This window comes from Phocoena phocoena, chromosome X, assembly GCF_963924675.1.
Source record: "Phocoena phocoena chromosome X, mPhoPho1.1, whole genome shotgun sequence".
NCBI classification, from domain to species: domain Eukaryota; kingdom Metazoa; phylum Chordata; class Mammalia; order Artiodactyla; family Phocoenidae; genus Phocoena; species Phocoena phocoena.
Window position 1 is genome coordinate 43,782,666 of NC_089240.1, and position 26,653 is coordinate 43,809,318.

At 38.5% G+C, this 26,653-nt stretch overlaps 1 protein-coding gene across 1 annotated transcript in view; it reads right to left on the reverse strand.

Annotated features, from left to right (window-relative positions):
- DGKK (diacylglycerol kinase kappa) overlaps nucleotides 1–26,653 on the reverse strand; it is a 159,769-nt gene that overhangs the window by 89,764 nt on the left and 43,352 nt on the right. Inside the window, exons 2-4 of the mRNA XM_065901241.1 lie at nucleotides 19,470–19,580; nucleotides 18,874–18,954; nucleotides 16,779–16,883 (exon numbers count right to left, since the gene is read on the reverse strand). Coding sequence (XP_065757313.1) covers nucleotides 16,779–16,883; nucleotides 18,874–18,954; nucleotides 19,470–19,580 — 297 coding nt within the window. The remainder of the gene's footprint in view (nucleotides 1–16,778; nucleotides 16,884–18,873; nucleotides 18,955–19,469; nucleotides 19,581–26,653) is intronic.

Genomic DNA, 26,653 nt, shown 5'->3' on the forward strand with positions numbered 1-26,653 from the left:
TAAGTTAAGCAAAATGAGAAGACAGAGAAACACACAGCAGATGAAGGAGCAAGGCAAAAACCCACAAGACATAACAGATGAAGAGGAAATAGGCAGTCTAATTGATAAAGAATTCAGAATAACGATAGTAAAGATGATCCAAAATCTTTGAAAGAGAATGGAGAAAATACAATAAACGTTTATCAAGGAACTAGAAGAAATAAAGAGCAAAGAAACAGTGATGAACAACACAATAAATGAAATTAAAAATTCTCTAGAAGGGATCAATAGTGGAATAACTGAGGCAGAAGAACGGATACGTGACCTGCAAGATAAAATAGTGGAAATAACTACTGCAGAGCAGAAAGAAGAAAAAAGAATGAAAAGAAGTGAGGACAGCCTCAGAGACCTCTGGGACAACATTAAATGCAACAACATTCGAAGTATAGGGGTCCCAGAAGAAGAAGACAAAAAGAAGGGACTGAGAAAATATTTGAAGAGATTATAGTTGAAAACTTCCCTAATATGGGAAAGGAAATAGTCAATAAAGTCCAGTAAGTGCAGAGAGTCCCATATAGGATAAATCCAATAAAAAACACATCAAGACACATATTAATCAAACTATCAAAAATTAAATACAAAGAACAAATATTAAAAGCAACAAGGGAAAAACAACAAATAACACATAAGGGAATCCCCATAAGGTTAGCAGCTGAACTTTCAGCAGAAACTCTGCAGGCCAGAAGGGACTGGCAGGACATATTTAAAGAGATGAAGGAGAAAAAACTACAACCGAGATTACTGTACCCAGCAAGGATCTCATTCAGATTTGATGGAGAAATTAAAACGTTAACAGACAAGCAAAAGCTTAGAGAATTCAGCACCACCAAAAAGCTTTACAACAAATGCTAAAGGAACTTCCCTAGGCAGGAAACACAAGAGAAGGTAAAGACCTACAATAATAAACCCAAAACAATTAAGAAAATGGTAATAGGAAAATACATATCGATAATTACCTTAAATGTAAATGGATTTAGTGCTCCAAACAAAAGACATAGATTGTTTGAATGGATCCAAACACAAGACCCGTATATATGTTCTCTACAAGAGACCCACTTCAGACCTAGGGACACATACATACTGAAAGTGAGGAGATGGAAAAAGATATTCCATGCAAATGGGATCAAAAGAAAGCTGCAGTAGCAATTCTCATATCAGAAAAAAACAGACTTTAAAACAAAGACTAATATAAGAGACAAAGAAGGGCACTATATATGATCAAGGGATCAATCCAAGAAGAAGATATAAAACTTGTAAATATTTATGCACCCAATATCGGATCAACTAAATACATAAGGCAAATACTAAGAGCCATAAAAGGGCAAATCGACAGTAATACAATCATAGTAGGGGACTTTAACACTCCACTTTCACCAATGGACAGATCATCCAAAAAGAAAATAAATAAGGAAAGACAAGCTTTAAATGATGCATTAAACAAGATAGATTTAATTGATATTAATAGGACATTCCATCCAAAGAAACACCAAAATACACATTCTTCTCAAGTGCTCATGGAACATTCTCCAGGATAGATCATATCTTGGGTCACAAATCAAGCCTTTGTAAATTTAAGAAAATTGAAATCGTATCAAGTATCTTTTCCAACCACAATGCTATGAGACTAGATATCAATTACAGGAAAAAATCTGTAAGAAATACAAACACATGGAGGCTAAACAACACACTACTTAATAACCAAGAGATCACTGAAGACTTCAAAGAGGAAATCAAAGAACACCTAGAAACAAATGACAAGGAAAACACGACGACCCAAAATCTATGGGATGCAGAAAAAGCAGCCTAAGAGGGAAGATTATAGCAATACAATCTTACCTTAAGAAACAAGAAACATCTAAAATAAACAACCTAACCTTACACCTAAAGCAATTAGAGAAAGAAGAACAAACAAACAAAAAAAACCCCCAGAGTTAGCAGAAGGAGAGAAATCATAAAGATCAGATCAGAAATAAATGAAAAAGAAATGTAGGAAACGATAGCAAAGATCAATAAAACTAAAATCTGGTTCTTTGAGAACATAAACAAAATTGATAAACCATTAGCCAGACTTATAAAGAAAAAAGGGAGAAGACTCAAATTGATAGAATTAGAAATGAAAAAGAAGTAACAACTGACACTGCAGAAATACAAAGGATGGTGAGAGATTAGTACAAGCAACTATATGCCAATAAAATGGACAACAAGGAGGAAATGGACAAATTCTTAGAAATGCACAGCCTTCTGAGACTGGATCAGAAAGAAATAGAAAATATTAAAAGACCAATCAAAAACACTGATATTGAAAGTGTGATAAAAAAAATCTTCCAACAAATAAAAGCCCAGGACCAGATGGCTTCACAGGGGAATTCTATCAAACATTTAGAGAAGAGACAACAGCTCTCCTCAAACTCTTCCAAAATATAGCAGAGGGAAATACACTCCCAAACTGATTCTACGAGTCCACCATCACTCTGATACCAAAACCAGAAAAAATATGTCACAAAGAAAGAAAACTGCAGGCTAATATCACTGGTGAACATAGATGCAAAAATCCTTAACAAAATAGTAGCAAACAGAATCTAACAGCACATTAAAAGGCTCATACACTATGATCAAGTGGGGTTTAACCCAGGAATGCAAGGATTCTTCATTTTACACAAATCAATCAATATGATACACCATATTAAAAATTGAAGGAGAAAATCCATATGATCATCTCAATAGATGCAGAGAAAGCTTTCAAAAAAATTCAACAACCATTTATAATAACCCTCCATAACGTAAGCATACAGGGAACTTTCCTCAACATAATAAAGGCCATATATGACGAAACCAGAGCCAACACCGTCCTCAATGGTGAAAAACTGAACCCATTTCAATTAAGATCAGGAACAAGATAAGGTTGCCTACTCTCACCACTCTTATTCAACACAGTTTTGGAAGTTTTAGCCACAGCAATCAGAAAATAAAAAGAAATAAAAGGAATCCAAACTGTAAAAGTAGAAGTAAAGCTGTCACTGTTTGCAGATGACATGATACTATAAATAGAGATTCTTAAAGATGCTGCCACAAAATTACTAGAGCTAATCAATGAATTTGGTAAAGTAGCAGGATACAGAATTAATGCACAGAAATCTCTTGCATTCCTATACACTAATGATGAAAAATCTGAAAGTGAAATTAAGAAAACACTCCCATTTACCATTGCAACAAAAAGAAAAATATCTAGGAATAAACCTACCTAAGGCGAGAAAAGAATTGTATGCAGAAAATCATAAGACACTGATAAAAGAAATTAAAGATGATACAAATAGATGGAGAGATATACCATTTTCTTGGATTGGAAGAATCAACATTGTGAAAATGACTCTACTACCCAAAACAATCTACAGATACAAGGAAATCCCTATCAAACTACCACTGGCATTTATCACAGAACTAGAACAAAAAATTTCACAGTTTGTTGGGAAACACAAAAAACACGGAATAGTCAAAGCAATCTTTTTTTAAAATATCTTTATTGGAGTATAATTGCTTTACAATGGTCTGTTAGCTTCTGCTTTATAACAAAGTGAATCAGTTATACATATATACATATTCCCATATCTCTTCCCTCTTGCGTCTCCCTCCCTCCCACCCTCCCTATCTCACCCCTCTAGGTGGTCACAAAGCACCAAGCTGATCTCCCTGTGCTATGTGGTTGCTTCCCACTAGCTATCTATTTTACGTTTGGTACTGAATATATGTCCAGGCCACACTCTCGCTTTGTCACAGCTTACCCTTCTCCCTCCCCATATCCTCAAGTCTATTCTCTAGTAGGTCTGTGTCTTACCCCTAGGTTCTTCATGACATTTTTTTCTTAGATTCCATATATATGTGTTAGCATACGGAATTTGCCTTTCTCTTTCTGACATAATTCACTCTGTATGACAGACTCTAGGTCCATTCACCTCACTACAAATAAATCAATTTCGTTTCTTTTTATGGCTGAGTAATATTCCATTGTATATATGTGCCACATCTTCTTTATCCATTCATCCCATGATGCACACTTAGGTTGTTTCCATCTCTGGGCTATTGTAAATAGAGCTGCAATGAACATTTTGGTACATGACTCTTTTAGAATTATGGTTTTCTCAGGGTATATGCCCAGTAGTGGGATTGCTAGGTCATATGGTAGTTCTATATGTAGTTTCTTAAGGAACTTCCATACTGTTCTCCATAGTGGCTGAACCAATTCACATTCCCACCAGCAGTGTAAGAGGGTTCCCTTTTCTCCACACCCTCTCCAGAATTTATTGTTTCTAGCTTTTTTGATGATGGCCATTCTAAATGGTATGAGGTGATACCTCAGTGTAGTTTTGATTTGCATTTGAGCATTCTTTCATGCGTTTGTTGGCAGTCTGTATATCTTCTTTGGAGAAATGTCTATTTGGTCTTCTGCCCACTTTTTGATTCGGTTGTTTGACTTTTTGTTATTGAGCTGCATGAGCTGCTTGTAAATATTGGAGATTAATGCTTTGTCAGTTGCTTTATTTGCAAATATTTTAGCCCATTCTGAGGGTTGTCTTTTGGTCTTGTTTATGGTTTCCTTTGCTGTGCAAAAGCTTTGAAGTTTCATTAGGTCCCATTTGTTTATTTTTGTTTTTATTTCCATTTCCCTAGGAGGTGGGTCCAAAATGATCTTGCTGTAATTTTTCTCATAGAGTGTTCTGCCTATGTTTTCCACTAAGAGTTAGTTTCTGGCCTTACATTTAGGTCTTTAATCCATTTTGAGCCTATTTCTCTGTATGGTGTTAGGGAGTGTTCTAATCTCATAGTTTTACATGTACCTGTCCAGTGTTCCCAGCACCACTTATTGAAGAGGCTGTCCGTTCTCCACTGTATATTAGTGCTTCCTTTATCAAAGATAAGTTGACCATATGTGCGTGGGTTTATCTCTTGGCTTTCGATCCTTTTCCATTGATCTATATTTCCATTTTTGTGCCAGAACCATACTGTCTTGATTACTGTAGCTTTGTAGTATAGTCTGAAGTCAGGGAGTCTGATTCCTCCAGGTTCGTTTTTCGTTCTCAAGATTGTTTTAGCAGTTCGGGGTCTTTTGTGTTTCCATACACATTGTGAAATTTTTTGTTCTAGTTCTGTGAAAAATGCCAGTGGTAGTTTGATAGGGATTGCATTGAATCTGTAGATTGCTTTGGGTAGTAGAGTCATTTTCACAATTTTGATTCTTCCCATCCAAGAACATGATATATCTCTCCATCTATCTGTATCATCTTTAATTTCTTTCATCAGTATCTTATAATTTTCTGCATACAGGTCTTTTGTCTCCTTAGGTAGGTTTTTTCCTAGATATTTTATTCTTTTTGTTGCAATGGTAAATGGGAGTGTTTTCTTGATTTCACTTTCAGAGTTTTCATCATTAGTGTATAGGAATTCCAGAGATTTCTGTGCACTTATTTTGTATCCTGCTACTTTACCAAATTCATTGATTAGCTCTAGTAGTTTTCTGGTAGCATCTTTAGGATTCTCTATGTATAGTATCATGTCATCTGCAAACAGTGACAGCTTTACTTCTTTTCCAAGTTGGATTCCTTTTATTTCCTTTCCTTTTCTGATCTCTGTGGCTAAAACTTCCAGAACTATGTTGAATAAGAGCGGTGAGAGTGGGCAACCTTGTCTTGTTCCTGATCTTAGTGGAAATGCTTTCAGTTTCTCACCATTGAGGACAATGTTGGCTGTGGGTTTGTCATATATGGCGTTTATTATGTTGAGGAAAGTTCCTTCTATGTCTACTTTCTGTAGGGTATTTTTTTTATCATAAATGGGTGTTGAATTTTGTGGAAAGCTTTCTCTGCATCTATTGAGATGACCATATGGTTTTTCGCCTTCAATTTGTTAATATCTTGTATAACATTGATTAATTTGCATATATTGAAGAGTCCTTCCATTCCTGGGATAAACCCAACTGGATCATGGTGTATCATCCTTTAAGTGTGCTGTTGGATTCTGTTTGCTCGTATTTTGTTGAGGATTCTTGCATCTATGTTCATCAGTGATACTGGCCTGTAGTTTTCTTTCTTTCCGACATCCTTGTCTTGTTTTGGTATCAGGGTGATGGTGGTCTCATAGAATGAGTTTGGGAGTGTTCTTCCCTCTGCTATATTTTGGAAGAGTCTGAGAAGGATAGCTGCTACCTTGTCTCTACATGTTTGATAGAATTCACCTGTGAAGCCATCTGGTCCTGGGCTTTTGTTTGTTGGAAGATTTTTAATCACAGTTTCAATTTCACTGCTTGTGATTGGTCTCTTCATATTTTCTGTTTCTTCCTGATTCAGTCTTGGCAGGTTGTGTATTTGTAAGAAATTGTCTTACAATTTCTTTCAGGTTTTCCATTTTATTGGCATAGAGTTGCTTGTAGTAATCACTCATGATCTTTTGTATTTCTGCAGTGTCAGTTGTTACTTCTCCTTTTTCATTTCTAATTCTATTGATTTGAGTCTTCTCCCTTTTTTTCTTGATGAGTCTGGCTAATGGTTTATCAATTTTGTTTATGTTCTCAAAGAACCAGCTTTTAGTTTTATTGATCTTTGCTATCATTTCCTTCATTTCTTTTTCATTTATTTCTGCACTGATCTTTATGATTTCTTTCCTTCTGCTAAGTTTTGGGATTTTTTATTCTTTCTCTAATTGCTTTAGGTGCAAGGTAGGTTGTTTATACGAGATGTTTCCTGTTTTTTAAGGTAGGATTGTATTGCTGTAAACTTCCCTCTTAGAACTGCTTTTGTTGCATCCCATAGGTTTTGGGTCGTCATGTCTCCATTGTCACTTGTTTCTAGGTATTTTTTTGATTTCCTCTTTGATTTCTTCAGTGATCACTTCGTTATTAAGTAGTGTATTGCTTAGCCTCCTTGTGTTTGTATTTTTTACAGACCTTTTCCTGTAAATGATATCTAGTCTCATAGTGTTGTGTTCGGAAAAGATACTTGATACAATTTCAGTTTTCTTAAGCTTACCAAGGCTTGATTTGTGACCCAAGATATGATCTATCCTGGAGAATGTTCCATGAGCACTTGAGAAAAATGTGTATTCTGTTGTTTTTGGATGGATTGTCATATAAATATCAATTAAGTCCATCTTGTTTAATGTATCATTTGGGGCTTGTGTTTCCTTATTTATTTTCATTTTGGTTGATCTGTCCATTGGTGAAAGTGGGGTGTTAAAGTCCCCTACTATGAATGTGTTACTGTCGATTTCCCTTTTTATGGCTGTTAGTATTTGCCTTATGTATTGAGGTGCTCCTATGTTGGGTGCATAAATATTTACAATTGTTATATCCTCTTCTTGGATCTATCTCTTGATCATTATGTAGTGTCCTTCTTTGTCTCTTATAATAGTCTTTATTTTAAAGTCTATTTTGTCTGATATGAGAATTGCTACTCCAGCTTTCTTTTGGTTTCCATTTGCATGGAATATCTTTTTCCATCCCCTCACTTTCAATCTGTATGTGTCTCTAGTCCTGAAGTGGGTCTCCTGTAGACAGCATATATATGGGTCTTGTTTTTGTATCCATTCAGCCAGTCTGTGTCTTCAAAGCAATCTTGTGAAAGAAAAACGGAGCTGGAGGAATTAGGCTCCCTGACTTCAGACTATACTACAAATGTACAGTAATCAAGACCGTATGGTATTGGCACAGAAACAGAAATATAGAACAATGAAACAGGATAGAAAGCCCAGATATAAACCCATGCACATATGGTCACCTTATCTTTGATAAAGGAGGCAAGAATGTACAGTGGAGAAAAGACAGCCTCTTCAATAAGTGGTGCTGGGAAACTGGACAGCTACATGGAAAAGAATGAAATTAGAACATTCCCTACCCCCATACACAAAAATAAACTCAAAATGATTGAAGACCTAAATGTAAAGACCTAATGAAACTTAAGCGCTTTTGCACAGCAATGGAAACCGTAAAAAAGACAAGCCTCAGAATGGGAGAAAATATTTGTAAATGAATCAACTGACAAGGGAGTAATCTCCAAAATTTACAAGCATCTCATGCAGGTCAATATCAAAAAAGCAAACAATCCAATCCAAAAATTGGTAGAAGACCTAAATAGACATTTCTCCAAAGAAGATATACAGATTGCCAGCAAACACATGAAAAGATGCTCAACATCACTAATCATTAGAGAAATGAAAATTGAAACTACAATGAAGTATCACCTCACACCAGTCAGAATGGCCATCATCAAAAAACCTACAATGAATGCTGGAGAGGGTGTGGAGAAAAGGGTACCCTTTTGCATTGTTGGTGAGAATGTAAATTGATACAGTCACTGTGGAGAAGAATATGGAGGTTCCTTAAAAAACTAAAAGTAGAACTACCATACGACCCAGCAATCCCACTACTGGGTATATACCCTGAGGAAATGATAATTCAAAAAGAGTTATGTACTACAATGTTCATTGCAGCTGTACTTACAATAGCCAGGACATGGAAGCAACCTAAGAGTCCATTAACAGATGAATGGATAAAGGAGATGTGGCACATATATACAATGGAATATTAATCAGCCTTAAAAAAATGAAATTGAGTTCTTGGTAGTATGGTGGATGTACCTAGAGACTGTCACACAGAGTGAAGTAAGTCAGAAAGAGAAAAACAAATACCTTATGCTAACACATATATATGGAATTAAAAAAAAATAAAAAGGTTATCAAGAACCTAGGGGCCGGTAGGAATAATGACGCAGATGTAGAGAATGGAATTGAGGACCTGTGGAGGGGGAATTGTAAGCTGGAACAAAGTGAGAGAGTGGCATGGACTTACATATACTACCAAATGTAAAACAGATAGCTAGTGGGAAGTGGCCACATAGCACAGGGAGATCAGCTCAGTGTTTTGTGACCACCTAGAATGGTGGGATAGGGAGGGTGGGAGGGATATGCAAGGGGGAGGAGATATGTATATGTATAGCTGATTCACTTTGCTATAAAGCAGAAACTAACACACCATTGTAAAGCAGTTATATAAATATGTTAACAAAATTATTTTAAACATGCTAAATTTCAATCAAAGGCCGATGGCCAAATAAATTATAGTTGATCTAACTAATGGAAAACAAGAAATTCATTAAAAATCACAATCTCATAAGCTTTAAATATTGGAAAACATCAAATGAAACAAAAATATAGTGTAAAGTCGATTACACAGTGTCATAGCAATTTATTTGTGCATACTTATATGCATATAAATTGTACTAGAAAATTTAAAAAAATTAACAGCTTTTAAATTTCTTTTGTTTTGTTTCTGTAGGTTTCAACATTTTCTAACTTTTTATTTATAAATTATATATCAAAAAGTACCATTATGATAATGTTTATTTTGTGTATACTTCCCCTAAGACCTTTTTCATCCCATTGGGTACTATTATGTCAGACTTTCATTGTAATAGAGAATAGAACATGCTGATATCTATGAAACAGAAGTATAAGTGATTGGTGTAATGTCTGTACAAGGCTTAGTAGATGGGCCGCCATTGTGAAGAAATGAAAGAGGTATCATTAAAAAGAAAAAAAAAGAATTTTTGCATCTATATTCATCAGGAATACTGACATGTATCTTTCTTTTCTTTAGTATCTTTGTTTAGTTTTGGTAACAGGTGATGCTGGCCTTATAAAATGAGTTTGGAAGTATTCCCTTTTCTATTTCTTGGAAGAGTTTAAGAAGGATTAGTATTAACTCTTCTTTGAATGTTTGGTAGAATTCACACATGAAGCCATCAGGTCCTGGGCTTTTCTTTGTTGTGAGATTTTTGATTTCTGATTCAATCTCCCTATTTATTATTGGTATGTTCAGGCTTTCCATTTCTTTCTGATTTAATTTTTAGTAGTTTGTATGTTTCTAGGAATTTATCCATTGCTAGGTTATCTAGTTTGTTTATAATAGGTCTTTATGATCCTTTTTATTTCTGAAGAATCTTTTGTAATGTCTTCTCTTTCATTTCTGATTTTATTTGAATCTTCTCTCCTTTTTTTTATCTAAGAGTTTGTCAATTTTGTTTATCTTTTAAATAATTGCCTCTAGTTTTGTTGACTTGTTATAATTTTTTTCCCTAATTGATTTAGTTCTGCTCTGATCGTTATTATTTCCTTTGTTCTGCTAACTCTGGGCTTATTTTGTTGTTTTTCCTGCTCATCAATGTGTAAAGTTATGTTGTTTATTTAAGATCCTTCTTTCTTAATGGAGGTGTTTACTGCTATAAACTTCCATCTTATAACTGCTTTTGTTACATCCCTATTTTTATTATGTTGTGTTTTCATTTTTGTTTTTCTCAAGATACTTTTAAAATTCCCTATGGATTTCCTCTTTGATCTAATGGTTGTTCAAGAGTATATTATTTAGTTTCCATGTATTTGTGAATTTTTCTATTTCCCTGCTGTTATTGATTTCTATTTCATTTTCTGTCATGGTCAGAGGAGATACTTAGAATTATTTCCATTATCTTAAATTTGTTGTGACTTGTTTTGTGACCTAAAATGTTATCTTTCTGGAGAATGTCCTATGTGCCCTTGAGAAGAACGTGTCTTCTGCTGCTGTTGGGCAGAAATTTCTGTCTATGTCAGTTAGGTCAATATTGTTATTCAAGTCAGCTGTTTGTTTATTGATTTTCTGTCTGCATGGCCTACACATTATAAGTGGAGTATCGAAGCTCCCTACTATTATTGTATTGCTGTCAATTCCTGCCTTCAAATCTGTCATTGTTTGCTTTATATATTTAGGTACTCTGATCTTGGGTGCATATATGTTTATAATTGTTATATTTTCCAGTTGAATTGACCCTTCTATCATTATATAATGTCCTTTGTTTCTAGAGACAGTTTTAGATTTAAAGTCTATTTTGCCTGATATAAGTATAGCCACCCCTGTTTCTTTCGGTTACCATTTGCATGCAGTATCTTTTTCCATCCCTTCACTTTCAGGCTATGGTGTCTTTATTCTAAAGTGAGTCTTTTGTAGACAGAGTATTTCTGATCTTGTTTTTTAAAATCAATTCAGCCACTCTGTGCTCTTTGAATGATGAGTTTAATTCATTTACATTTAAGATAATTATTGATAAGTGAGGGTTTACTATTACCATTTTGATAATTGATTTCTTGCAGTTCTTTTGACCCTCTCTTCCTCTCTTGCTGTCTTCCTTTGTTATTTGATGATTTTTTTTTTATAGTGATCTGCTTTGGTTTCCTTCTCTATGTCTTTTGTTTATTATAGGTGTTATTTTGTGTGTGTATGTGTGTGTGTGGTTAACTCGAGGTTTGCATAAAATATCTTGTAGTTATATCTTTCTATTTTAAGTTGTTAAAAACTTAAATTTAATAGCATATCAAAATACTTTTACTTCCCCCAGCACTTATACTTTATGTTCTTTTGGTCAGAGTTTGATCTTTTTATATTGTGTATCCGCTAACAAATTTTTATCTACTAACTTTTATATTAGGGTTAAAAGTAATTCATGCACCATTATCATTAATGAAACACTTCAGACTGATGAAAGGTGTGAGCCTGGGAGACTTAAAGAAAGAATAAAAAGGAGAAAATTGGAAATAATGAGCTGCTTAGAAGACTAGATTAAAAGGTTAGCTCCTTCTGATGAATTCTAATGGAACCATTGACTATGAGAACAGGAATGAACCTTAAAGTCATCTAGGGACTTCCCTGGTGGTCAAGTGGTTAGGATTCCATGCTTTCAGTGCTGAGGGCCAGGGTTTGATCCCTGGTTGGGGAACTAAGATCCTACAAGCCACACAGCTCAGCTAAAAAAATGTCATCTAGACTCCAGATTCTAGATTCTAAAGCATCTTTAGATCAAGTCATGTAGCCTTTATTTGAATGCTTCCAAGGTGGAGGACTAGGTTTCTTGCAAAAGAGTCCATTCAATGTTCCTAAAGCTCTAAATTTTAGAAAGATTTTCCCAAATCTTTGGCCTAGTAGAAGAACTTTCTAACATTCAGTGTGAGCTTTGAGAACGTCATCAGCTGTCTCTTGAGGTAGAAAGCTCCCTGTCATTGGAAATACTTAAAGCAAACTATGTACATAATTGCTTCTGAGCATGTTGTATAGAAAATTAATTTTTCATAGTGACATCAGCAAGATGATGGACTAGAAGCTCCCAATGCTCTTCCCCTCCCCCACAAAAACAACAAATAAACAACTACATGCCATCTAGAATATTCTGGAGTTGAAAGAGCTCCAGAATACAACAAAAAAAGCTGCAAAAACTCATGGAGCACAGAGACAGAATGGTCACATAGAAAAGTGTAGTAAGCAGTTTAACTTCATTGCTCCATCCCTCAGTCTGACAGAGCTTGGGGCCAAGAGGAACCCCCTTGGCCTGACCTCTCCCAACAAGTGGAAAGAAGAGCAGGAGGACTCCAGTAGCCTACATCATTGCTGTGGACACAAGCATCTTTCAACATGGTGGTGCCCTGAATTCTTCATTGCCATTGAATCCAGGTGATGTAGCTGCCTGGAACCCAAACTGCTGCGACCACTCCCCAGAAAGAGGTACTGCAGTATCCCTTCCCAGAGAAGCTGCCACCACTGCACCCCCACTGGGAAAGTGCTGATGCATCCCTCCAATCAAAGCTGACACCACTGCATCCTGCTCCCCCTGCCAGAGTCACAGTCCTCCCATCTGAAAGCATGTACACACCCAGGACCCCAGTTCCATGGCTGATCAGCACACACCCATGCCTCACATACTAAGGCTACCATCATGGTGAACACACCTGCCCAACAGCCCCAGGTACCAAAGTTGTTCTAGATGCTCCTGAGCTCCAACCCTGGTACCATGGCCACTTTGCAGGTGCCCACTCCCCAGACACCAACACTATTGCCTCCACAAATGTGTCTGTGCCCCTGATCCTGGCATCATTGCTACCACATGTGTAACTGTGTGCTGGACCCAGCAACAACAGGGATCCCCTTGGCAATGACTTCCTCCTGTGGAGGAAAAGGAGAATAGGAGGACCAAGCAGTCTTCACCAGCAAGGAACACAATAGCCCTTACCATCACTATGTAAACTCACAACCTTGGTCACTGAGGTCCTCTGCAGTTTTTGCTGACACTGACCTCAGCTGATGGAGCTCTACAAGGACTATGCCTCTGTGCCCTCCCTGAAGCCAGAACCACTGCTGCACACCCTGGAGCTGGAGTCACCATATCCAAACCAGTTGGCACTCTCACACCCACCTATAGGTAAAAGTCTTTACCCCTGAAGACAGTTCATAAAGTCCTGAAAAGGCAATTGCTCCCTCAAATGTGCAAACATCAACACAAGGCTACCAGAAACACACAAAAAAATCAAGGAAACATGACATCACCAAAGAATAACAATAATTTTCCAATAACTGATCTAAAAGAAATAGAGATCTATGAGTTTCCTGGAAGTGAATTCAAAATAATTGTTTTAAGGAAGTTCAGTGAGCTATAAGAGAACACAGATGGACAACTCAATGAAACCAGGAAAGCAATACCTGAAAAAATGAGAGGTTCAACAATAAGACAGAAATCATAAAAAAGAACCAAACAGAAATTCTGGAGCTGCAGAATACAGTGAATGAAATGAAAAAATGCAAAAGGGAGTTTCAACAGCAGACTTGATCAAGCAGAAGAAAGAATCTGAAAACAGGTCATTTGAAATTATCTAGTTAGAGAAGAAAAAGAAGAATGAAAAAGTGTGAAAGAAAGCAAACCTATATATACATTATGGGAGACTCAGAAGGAGAAGAGTGAGAAAGAAAGGGGCAGAAAGCTATTTAAAGAAATAATGGTTAAAAACTTTCCAAATCTTGAGAGGGAAATGGACATCCAGATTCATGAAGCTCAAAAATTTCCAAACAATATCAACCCAAAGAAGACTACACCGAGACACAATATAATCAGACTGTCAAAAGTCAAGAACAAAGAGAGAATTCTGAAAGCATCAAGAGAAAATTAGCTCATCACATGTAAGGGAACCCCCATAAGACTATAAGCAGTTTTCTCAACAGAAACCTTGCAGGTCAGGAAAGAGTGAGATGATGTAATCCAAGTATTGAAAGAAAAAAAACTTACATCTGAGAATACTATACCTGGCAAAATTATCATTTAAAATGAAGGACAAATAAAGTCTTTCCCAGACAAACAAAAACTGAGGGAATTTGTCACCACTAGACCTACCTTACAAGAAATGCTCAAGGGAGTTCTTCAAATTGAAATTAAAAAAACATGCTAAACAGCAACATGAAAGTATAAATCTCACAGGTAAAGGTAAATATATAGACATATACAGATTAATGAAGTTCTTCCCCACTCTTTATTCTGGCATTGATAATCCTCCACAATCAGGCCTGATCTACCTCTTCAGACATATTTAAACTTTCCCAAACTCTTCTGGTCAAATGGAGTCCCCATTTTACTCTATTCCAAAAAGGTTCTGTTTTGTTACTTAGCTTTTCCTTATACCAAGTCCCCTGTTCAGGACTTCCTCCTGTCCCTAATCCCCTACCACCAATAAAATCCTATTCATCTTTCAAGGTCAGTCTCAAATCTCTTCTTTATTAACTCTTCCTAGGGGACTCCAGACCATATTAATCTCTTCCTCCCCTGAACTCCCATATCACTATACTGTCTGTTTCATTCGTCTGGCAATCAAGCATCTGCCTTGTAACATCTTTGAAAACTTATTTGTCTCGAATATTTTCATTTAACTGTTTCTTTGGTGTGTATCTTATCTCCCTAACTATCTAAAAAGCTCATTGAGATCAGGAACCAAGGCTACACCTTCTTTTCAACTCTCTATGGAACAGAACTGGGCACCTAGTAGGGGCTCACTTCTTAATGTGTACTGACTGGTTTTAGATAGGTTACCCCATTACTTCACAGTGACTTTAGTAGTCCACTAAGTCCATGATTAACCTTTTTTCACCCCGTGTCAGGCATTGACAGCTGATAAGGTGCATATGAGAGAAAGCATATTTGACTCTTCAAGCCTCAAGCAGGACAAATTGCTAAGATGCGGGTAGTGAGATATTTTACTATTGGCTAAAAGTGTTCCTTAATAGATCTAGGTCCCTGGAGCAGCTCCACAGAGGTTGTGATTATAAACTGAAATTCACAACTCTTTCAAGAGAGTTAACAGGCAGATTTTTTTCCTTTCTAGTTTGTGCTGGGTAGTCAACAAGAAGGTGTTTAATTCAGTTGAGTCAGGAATGGCACATCAATGCTCTGATGGCTTTCTCTAGAAGTTCCTGCATTCCTGGACTGATGATAATTAAAATTCAAGATCTTCTATGTGACCTTTTATGACAAATTAAAATTGAGAAGTCCTCCAGTGTGGGTAGAGATAAGCCAAGGAAATGAAAGAGATTGGTCTACAGGGGTGAGAATAGGAGAGGAGTGTGGAAATCATAACTTTTTGTGGCTACCTTTAATGCTGAGCCATAGTGACTGTATTGGGGGTGGGCAGGAGGGACAGGATGTGCTTCTCCATTAGGAAAAGAAGAAGAAAATAACAAAGGAGTGAAATGCTGAGTGCTAAGTCATGTAAAGACCATCATCAGATTCTAAGCAAAGAAGCTCTCAATTAAGCATTTACAATGTGGGACTGGGAGAGGTCTCAATGATATGTGGAGACGTACCTAGTCCCTAGTTCAGTCAACTTGTCATATACTCATAGCCATGAGTAGTAGAATGAATAGTTATGAAAGTAAGTGGTCAAAAGCCTGAGAAGTCCTAGGGGAGTGAGGACAGATGGTTTTTCTCCATGGCATTGTTTTTATATCTAAAACCCATTATTACCCATTATTTTACACTGCTCCACCCCAAATGTTTACAAAAATCCTCTACCCTTTGCTAGTTACTTAAAACATCAGGTTCTTTTTAAGAGAGGATTCATCTCCCCCTTTATCTCTAAGACCTTCACAGCAGAACTTTGCTTTAGGATGAACCATGTATCATTCTCTTTCTAAATCCTGGCTCCAAGATTACCCTCAGATTCATTTATTCATTCAAAAAATATTTATTGAGCCTCTACTATGTGGCAGACACTGTGCTAAGTAAATAAATGACAAAATCCCTCCCCTCTTGAAACTTACATAACTTGTACTGTTAAGGAGAAAAGGAATCCTGCCATTCTTTGGGGAGGACTGCTCCTTGCTTTTCCCTCTACATTTCCTTTGTTGTAGATGGCAAATAGAGAGGCAGAATGGCATAATGGTTAAGGACATAGGCTTTGGAGTCACACAGCCTGGGTCCAAATCTTGGCTTTGCTACTGAGTAATTATTTCATCTTGGTCTGGTTCCTTCTCTTTTTTTGAGCCTCAATTTCCTTAGCTGTTACTGTAGTCACTCAGCAGACCCAAGTGAAGACTGCTGATTGCAGCTAAGCTAACAGAAGAACATCTAAGTTAGCTGCTCACATACATCTTGAGTGCCTCATACATTGAGCATACAGTGACATCTACATATCAAGTGGATGTGTACAGAGGTATCTAAACCACATACTTACCAAGGTTTGAGTCTAAGTGAATTACTCCTGTTTATAAACAGGTTTCCTAATGATATCCATCCACAATTCCTGACCAGATGGTATCTGCTTCCATCTTATTAGTTCCCTGTTGGAAAGGTGGCTTAGCTAATGCAATCAATTGTTTACCCGTGAGAGTTGTGTAGATTCTCTATTATTTCCCTTACCTTACGAATTTCTCCCTGTTGCACGGTTTTTATGACGTTAATCCATTCTTCCATATCTTTCCGGTTGGGTGCAGCCAGTGTAACTTTTCGTTGTGGTGTGATCACCTACACAAAAACACATTATTAGCTGGTTCCCACTCCAAAACTTTGCCCCCAAACAAAGCCTTTGAACTCTCCAAGAAACTAGACAGATCTACTAAGCACATCCCAAGCCATTTCTTAAATATAAGACAGAAGCTCCCAGAGCCACTCACAGTTCCTTAGATAACCACCCCAACTAATAATAATGGTAATAATAATAAACAACACTTTAATGGCACTTACTACGTACTGGGCATTGTTCTATTGTACTTTATGTATATTGTTTATTTCAATCTTCCTTACAACCCCTTGATCTGGGCATTATTATTTTTCCCACTTAATAGGATATTTTTCCATGGCAAAGGGAGTTAAATGACTTGCCCACGTCCACCTAGCAGGTAAAAAGCTAAGCCAGAATTCGAACCCAGATTCTTTGGCTCCAGCACACATGCTCTTAAACACTAAGCCATGTACCCATCTGTTATTCAAATGAGGTTGTGTGAAAATCCTACTTGCTTACTGCTGCTCTATCTACTTGAAAAGGGTGAAAGGGTATATTTTTCATCAGGGTGTGCCTCTTTCTGCTTGAGGGGAGAGTGAGAATGGAGTGGGGAAACTACAAATCCAGTTTCTTTCTTTCTTATGGTCTGGGACAACCTGAAGAGGATTTTACTATCATCTCTCTTAATCCCGCATGGTGCAAAAACCTTGCAGGAACAATGAGAAAGCCATGCTGAGGGTCTAGCAGAGGTAGGCCATGATCAGGGCTTCATCTTCTCACAGAGGACAGGAGGGAGCATGGATAGCTGTAGCATCAGTCATTGCTTCAATGGCCCTACTTGCCTTCACTACCAGCGGCCCCCACCCCAAGCCCAAATCTTGGAGCTAGAGCTTACCACACCAACAAGCAACTTCTTTCTCCTTGTGCATGTGTCTGTGATAAATGGCAATAGGAACTAGTGGGAATTGTGACAATAGCCGCTCCTTTGGTCCAAACCCATTCTTGTGTGGGGCTGATGAATAGTGCCTCTGTGTTTTAATTAGGCTAAGGGGCAACCTAACCCTTGGAATTTCTTTGTAGAATGGAGACCAAAAACATTATCTTGCATGTTCATCACCCAAAGGTTAAGATTTTTGGGACTGGGTCAACAGAACCCTCAGCTTTGTCCTGGGTCAGTATGATGTAATAAGAGAGAAATGAGAGTAGGATCTTCCTCTTATATCCAACTGCTCTCCCTTCAAAGGAGAATAGACTGTGGACCAGCCATGGAATCAGGGTATTGGGCCCATAGCTCTTTAGTCTGCTAAGTACCACTCTCTACCTGCCTGAAGAGGAACCCTGGTCTCCATAACCCACAACTGAGGCTGAGAAAAAGCATTTCTGGGAGGAGGTGGGTAGGAGGATTCCTGGGCCAATGGACTTGCTATTTTTCAGTGAGCTTTCTATTCTGGATTTACGTGAATGACCAAAGCCTTATGACATTTCAGCAGTGACAAGCCCTTGAATACTTCCCTAGAAAATCCTCTGCTTTCTTTGAAGTACTCTCATCAGTAATCTCAGCATAGGATAGCTTTCAGTTTGGATTTACGTTCTTATCTATTTCATCAAAGGAGAGAATGTCATGTAGTTTGATTATCCTGATATATTCTACAACATATTGGCAGTCTCTTGAAAGCCTCCCAATGACACTCACTTAAATTATCTTCACCAGGAGGATTGATTTTTGTAATAGTCACTCCTCCCGCCCCCAAATCAGCTCAGCTTTATATCAGGCTGGTAATAGGGAACAGGGCCATCACTTTTTTTCCCATCAGTGGGCTGGTAGAAAATATTCACATGAATAATCTTTAGCATTCATTTGCAAAGCTACTTTAAGTGGATTTCCATACGCACTTTGGGATCAAAGGAAACTTGGGAAATCTGAACTCTAAAGAGGCAACAGGTGGTTATGGCAACCCCTCCTCCCAGCTAGCTCCCACCCCTGCCCATTCAGTCGTTCCTAATCTTACTTACGCAAAAACTGTGGCAAAGGTTTCTACAGCTGCTTTCTGCCAAGGCAACTTGAGACAGATCAATTGTTTCAAAGCGTGCAAACTGGAAAGGTATAAGAGGGAGAGGGAAAAGGAACCATCTGGTTAATAAGGCAAAGAGACACTAAAAGGTAAACACACACACACACACACACACACACGCACACACTATTAGGCATTTTTGGCAGTCATGATCCCATTATTTCTTTGGCTTGAGCTGGGATTTATTTAGCATCATGGTTTTTATTGATATGTCATGGGACAAACAAAAACCAAACCAAACTAAACCAAAAACACAACTCTTCGCAAAACTTTTATGTGGATTTATAGGAAGGCTTAGGTCGTTCAGCTACCTAAAGGTTTACGCTGGAGAAGATAATGGGATATGGTCTATCTAGGGGCCTAGTGGAGCAGGTAAGGGTTAGCCACCTTAATGCTTGCCAACATGTTGGCCCATCTCCCCACAAAACATTTCCTGGTACCCACCTATTAACCCAATTGACAAGAATATATATATATATATGTATATATATATATATATATATATACATATATATATATATATATATGTTCTCTTACCGCAGGATGGTGTGCAAAGCAGAGCCTTTGTCCTCGAACCAGAAAATATCTGAGTTTCCACCTCTTGAAGGAGTTACAGTTCTTCAGCAGAGGTCCTTCCTTCAATATTTTCTGAAAGATAGCAGCATAGTGTTGAGTAATTAGATCAATTTGCAAGACCATATCATTTGTCCTCTCATTTGAGAAGATCAGATATCTGGAAAGCTCTCTGTTACATATCTGAGGAATGGCCCAAGGTCCAGGCAAGAAGACGAGGAAGTTAGTTCAATCAGAAAGGGTATTGGTTACCCTTGGATAACACATTCAGGATGATATAGGCTCTAAGTTTCTAAGGATACATGGCCCAAGAACCATGGAGGACATTGCCATTGGTGGTGGGAGGTGGGAAGGAGGGACGGAACACATAAATATAAGAACTACATTCCTAGGGAAGAACAAATGGTCGGGAAAGAGGCTGAATTCAGTAAAGGCAGATCTTCTGGAAGTCTCGATTGTAGGCCTGGACAGGGCCTTCCTCTCTGCTCTTTTAGAGTGTTCCTTTTAGAATGTTAAGTTGGATCACATTCCTTCCCTGCTCACAAGCCTCCTATGGCTTCCCAACACTTTTAGAACCAAATCTCAAGTCTTTACCATGGCCTTCAAGCGATTCATGATCTGGTGAGAGCAAAAAGGACACCAAAAAGGAACTACCATTTGATTACTTTCTTTACATATCTCATAGTCTGACCAACTGATTTTTCAGTTACTTGTCAGATAGACTGACTCTAACCAAGCATAGAGTCTACTTACCACTGTTACAATTGGGGAGGTTCTCAGTTACATTTATAGAATACAAATCAATATGCAAGTCTACCATTTGGGAGAAGTACTCAAACCCACCAAGCTGGAACAAAGCCCATGCTGAATGGATGAAGAGACAGACATTAAGTCATCGGATCAAAGCTCTACCATGAATTCCATCCAACATCTAAATTAGAATTCACCATTTGGTGGTTGTGGAAGGGTTTTATTTGGCCCATCTGATGTTTTTTCAGTTTTTAATTAGTTCATAATATTTAAAAGGCAGAAATTTTCAAATAAAAATCCAAGTTTCCATTTTTTTAAAAAATCAGAACAGCTGGTAACAGTGGACCTATCTTCTCACATGGCAACAATCTGCTGGAACAGAGTAGCAGCTGCTCCCTTCAGATGGGGCACCCGACTCCAGCAGGTATTTAAGTTTGGAACCCTGTCTGAACAATCTTTTACTACTCCCATTCTCCCAAATATACACACATCTATTACATTACCTGTTCAATTATTTAACCAGTAAGTTAGTACCAATGGACAGAACCTCTGTATGTCAATTGAAACGTAGTTCATAGCATTCAAAGTTTACGTGAATTGTCTTGATAACTTATGGGAGTTTCAAGGTTATTGTACCACCCTGGATATGTTTACAAAAGAATGGTGCCAAGGAGTCAAGACAAGAAATCAATAAGATCTTGTGGGAAGGTTGAAGGTGGCATGGAGACTGAGAAATTACATTTAAATTGTTGAAATTGAGTCATCAATGAGAAAACAACTCTTGTGTAGACACTGTGATTACATCACTCTTTCCTTTTTCTGGTCAGATAGCCTATGGAATACACTCTCAATTATGGTGTTTGGTATTCTCTATCCAACCTTCTCACCTTTATGCCATATATTCTTCTACACTAAGTCTTCATGAGACCTAGACAGTCATATTTACCCCTTTCTGCTAAAGACTTAAGTTCAAAATTTTAACTGCTCCAACTTTGTACAACTGAAGCCACACCCATTCTGCCCCTTTCCCAAGTTATTCTACTTTGTCAATTACTAAACGCTTCCATTGTTCTTATTTTATCATGTATAGTATCCCTCATAATAGCCCATTTACAGTTTTTGGCTGAATATTTTACCCTTCCTTCCATTTTCAACTATTTTTTGTTACCCTTGCTGCCATGCCTAACTCTCTTCTCCTCCTGTTGCTTTCAGGGGTAGGATGATGGGGTGAGGTGGCAATGATGAAACAAGGAAGAGGATTTGTTTCTCCAGAAGATTCCCACAACCCTGGGCCTTCTGGTTCCTTCAGAAAATTCCCATACCCTGTTCATTTGACATACTAAAGTAAGTAGAATTCAGCCTCTTCTCCCCAGCTACTTCCTTCTGTCAACCTGTAGTAATGAGCGCTATTTAATTCCCCTTCCTGGTACTTAAGAAATGTTCCCTTTTCTTCCCTTACTTGTGCCCTGCTAATAAATAACATCCTGTTATCCATCTAAGGACACAGCAAACCAATTAATTAATTAGTTAATTAATCCATTAATCTGAGGACACAGCAAGTCATCAAAACCTTCAGTTCTCATTCCATGAACTCAGCATTTGTCACAGTCAAGAAAACAAAGACTTCATGGTGCATCTATAATTGGATAGAGTGCTTCATTTGTATTTTCTGAGCTTCTACTATTGACTCTACCTTTTGCTAGGCCCTTCAGAGCAGCTAAAGAAGTTACAGGCATATTCCCTGTCACAAAGATATGGAGATATGGACAGTGGGAGTGGAGAGGGAGGGACTGATAATCCATGTAGACAAACACGAGGTTATGTGAGCTCAGAGAACAATTTGAAAAAGCCCTGGGTCTTCTCTGGTGGCGCAGTGGCTGAGAGTCTGCCTGCCGAGGCAGGGGACATGGGTTAGAGCCCTGGTCTGGGAAGACCCCACATGCTGTGGAGCAACTAGGCCCATGAGCCACAACTACTGAGCCTGCGCGTTTGGAGCCTGTGCTCCGCAACAAGAGAGGCCGCGATAGTGAGAGGCCCGCGCACCGTGATGAAGAGTGGCCCCCACTTGCCGCAACTGGAGAAAGCCCTCACACAGAAACGAAGACCCAATACAACCAGAAATAAATAAATAAATAAATAATAAATACAAGCAAAAAAAAAGCCCTGGGAGCTTCATGTTCATTGTGCTAAATGTTTACCTTCTGGTTCAAATGAGAGGTTCCACTAAGACAGTGGCTATCCACTCACACATCCTGCCATTGGGCACACCAGCCAAATCACAATTATCTCCTCTCCTTTCCATGATATTAAACTGGTTGCTTTGTATGCACTAGCTTTAAGTGCAGGACTGTCTACTCAATGCCCATAGGAGGCTAGCTGGTAACAGAAGTCAACAACCTAGCAGGGGAACTGAGGAGCCCAAGCCCAGCTGCTGCTAAGTTCTAGGTGATTGTGATTGAATGCTGACTGGTGTTACCAGTTCATTCCATTTTTCAAGACAAGCTGGCAATCCAAGTGAAAATTTGTGTGAAGTTTTGGAATATGGAAATACTAGCTACTAATTAAATTAAAACAACAAAAAACTTGTGAGGGCCAAACAAAACATGGATGAGGCCAAAATCTGCCCATAGGCAACCAATTTGCAATTTCTGAACTGAACTATAACTACTGTGAATTTCTCAAGATGACAAAGTGAGTGAGTGGTAGGTATTCCTGGCGATAGAAGAGGTTGCAGTGTATGAGTTCAGAGTTTGTGTGCGAGGAGCCTGTACATGTGAGATATATATTACCAAGTTGGTAACAGATAACTTTATTTATGTATTGGAGGGAGAAAGGTTAGAAGACAATATAAGAGTTTCTTAAGTTCTAAACACAAGCTCTATATTGTCAACTCTGAACTTCTACAAATGTCCAAACCTGGGTTGGGAGAAGGTAAAGTTCCTGTAGTTTCTTTCCCTTTAAACTCTGTCCCCCTTTGGGAGATGTTTCTAAATAAACCGTGGTTTACTTAAAAACCCAACAAGCATCCCCTGGAAGCCAGTTTAAACAAGCAGAAGCTAAAAATCACTCAATCAGTATATTACAAGTCAAGAAAATATGCATGCAAATGAACCTTTACCTGCCTAGGGTCACTAAGCTTAACAAGGACATGAGACAAAAATTGGAAGAGACAAACAAACAAACAAATACATCCTGTAAAGTGAGGCATTAGTAGAAGAGCCCTCACCTATCCTGTAACAGGATTTTCACAGTGCTTTCCAGTTCCTGGTTTCTTGCAGATAACATCATTTCATTGACTCCTTGCCACAACCATGTGGAGTGTTACTTCCAATTTCTAGATCAGTAGTTCTCCTGTTTCTTTAAAGTGACTGTCCAAGAATAACTAGAAGAGTAAGGAGAATTCACATGTATACAGCACTTTGGAATGGATAAAGTGCTTTTACTTTTGTTATTGAATCTTCCCAGCACCCCTCTGAACTAGGTAGTGAAAGGCATCTAACTCAGTTCTGTCCTGTGAAAGACACCCTGAACTCCGGTTTAAGTGGCATATATATATATATGCGTGTGTGTTTTTTTCTGGATGCTTTGGGTCTTCGTTGCTGCACGTGGGCTTTCTCTAGTTGTGGCAAGTGGGGGCTACTTTTCGTTGCGGGCTTCTCATAGCTGTGGCTTCTCTTGTTGCAGAGCACGGGCTCTAGGTGTGCGGGCTTCAGTAGTTGTGGCACACGGGCTCAGCAGTTGTGGCTCACGGGCTCTAGAGCTCAGGCTCAGTAGTTGTGGTGCACGGGCTTAGTTACTCCATGACATGTGGGATCTTCCCAGACCAGGGCTCGAACCTGTGTCCCCTGCATTGGCAGGTGGATTCTTAACCACTGTGCCACCAGGGAAGTCCAGGTGGCTTATATTTTTATTTCTAAGACATTATCAAGATATTTGACATTTTTCCTTTCAAGTAAGATTGTCAATGTTTGACATTTTTAAGATTTTGCAGCATCTTGGGGCTACAATATTTGTCAGAAGAATGCATCTCCAGTGTTATTATGGAAGGCAATGAGGAACAGGATTCTATACGGGAATTGTTTTTTGGTGGCCAAGTTTACAGGCACACAGCTAGTTCATAAAATGAGGCACACCTGTAACCCTCTTGGTCCAAGCTGTCACATTCCTGTAACAGTAGTTGTGATGCTGCAGATAGGAAGAAGTTAGGAAGGGTCATTGGATCCTTGTACATACTGAAATGCCACGTGACCCACCTAATGCTTCTTAAACCAGAACATATTGCAGGCAGTTCTATGTGATATTAAAATCCAAATAACACTGACGTCTCTAAAACTCTCAAGGCTGTAAGTTTAGTAGTGGGAGTGAGTGTGGTGCTGAATTCAATCACCACAGTCATCAATTGACTTCATTCAAATCCAAGAGCACAGGATTTATCAAGGCATGGTTCATTCAGGTCTTGAGTACAGCGTTCACACAAAATGTCTTTGCCTAACCTGTGGCAGCTCTTGCAGAGAAAGCAGTTTCTTTTTGCATCATCTTTAATAAGCCAATCCCCCAATTCATCATTCCCAGAAACTCCTGCACTCTGGTACCAGTGATCTCTCTCCCCAGTGCTCTGCAACTCAGCATGTACAAATTAATTGCCAACAGTGATGGTAAGCATTTCCCTTGCTCCATATTTATAAAATATATTCTATAGAATATCTCAACAGGGTCTATAAAGCAGTCCAATTGCCTATATATAATTAACACCTGCCTGCTGCTTAATTGGGAAAGGGCAAGTACAGCTGCTTCTATGACCTTTTCCTGTGCTACTCTGAAATCCCCCAAAGCTTCTACTATCTGCTAGGTCTGTTTTTCTGTGGCTCGGTGGGTTTTTGATGTATGAGGCTTTGGAGGATTCTCTTACCCTTTCCTAGCAAAAGAAGCCCCTATTACATAGCCAAATTGAATTCCACCCCCACCCAATCAAAAAGTAAGCAAGCATCATAACATACACCACTACCTGTTATTAGCTGGCTGCTCTGCTGTTTTACTTTCTCATGCGGCTCTTGGGAGGGAGGCTGGATCAAGTTGGGATGAGTAGGTTATCATTCCTCCAGTGAAAACCAGACTTCCACTATGAGCACAGCTAGAGAAGCCAGCTTTCTGTCTATGGCTCCAAAACCTGGAACAAGTATTCTCTTTGCTTTGGGGGCTGGGGTGATGGGAAGAAAGCCATTTCCTAACACAGGACTGCCAAAGTTGATTCAGAGAAACAATGTTTGATTTGGTTAAAATGCAACTATGGGTGCTTTAGGCTTTAAGAAAGGCCAGGCCCTCTGCTTTCCTGAAAGCTTTACATTCCCCAGGGTCCTGTTGACATAGCTGGAGTCAGACAGACTGGCTCCAGCACTTACTAGCTGTGTGACCTTGGGAAAATCACTTAACCTCTCTGAGCCTCAATTTCCTTGTCTGTTAGATGAGAATACCTTGCACAGCATGTGCCTGCTAGCCATTCTATAACTGTGAGTCCCTTGTGGATTGTGGAGGCAAGCACTCCATTCATCTCACTACTGGGAGCTCCCCTCTCTGGCACTAGCAAGCCGGGCTGGCTAAAGACTGAAGCAGAAGAATGAGGAATAGGGCGACAAACTGTCCCAGTTTTCCCAGGACTTTCAGTGCTAAAACCAGAAGAGTCATGGGCAAACTGAGACCTTTTGTCACCGTAGCACTCAGGTGCTAGGTCTTCCTGCTGCTCATGTCTGCAAGGGCTATAGCTGCAAATCCCTCCCACTGCTTCCTGTGCTAAGGAAGAACTATAGAGCCTCAACCACATCCCTGCTCTCTATGAATGAAATAAAAGACAGTTGAAAATGATGTTACATTTTTCTCTGACTATGTAAAAGCTTTAGCCAGTTCTTCCATATCATTCCAAAGATATTTTATACACATATATTCTTTCTTCACGTAAATCATAACCTTCTAAGCATGATGTTTTGTCTCTTGCTTTCTACACTTAATATATCGTGGAGCCCTTTCAATATCTGTACATACTGAGCTGCCTCATTTCTTTTTACAGTTGCATAGCATTCTGCTGTATGGATATAATATGATTTATTTAAACAGTTCCCTATTGATGGACAATGGTTTAAAATCTTATTCTATTACAAACAATACTGCAATGACTCTCTGTATATACATGTCATTTTGCATTGGTGTGAGTACATTGATAAGATAAATATCAATGGCTGGTAACTTTAAAACTAGTCCACTGGGACCATAAAGCCTAAAAAGATATGTCTTCTCAAATCTCTCTCTTTTCTTTTTCTGTTATTGGAGTTTTCTAGGAATGGTAAGAACCATTAATTGCTTGTGGATTGGGGAGGAGATGAGCAATTTGGACCCAGGATGACAAA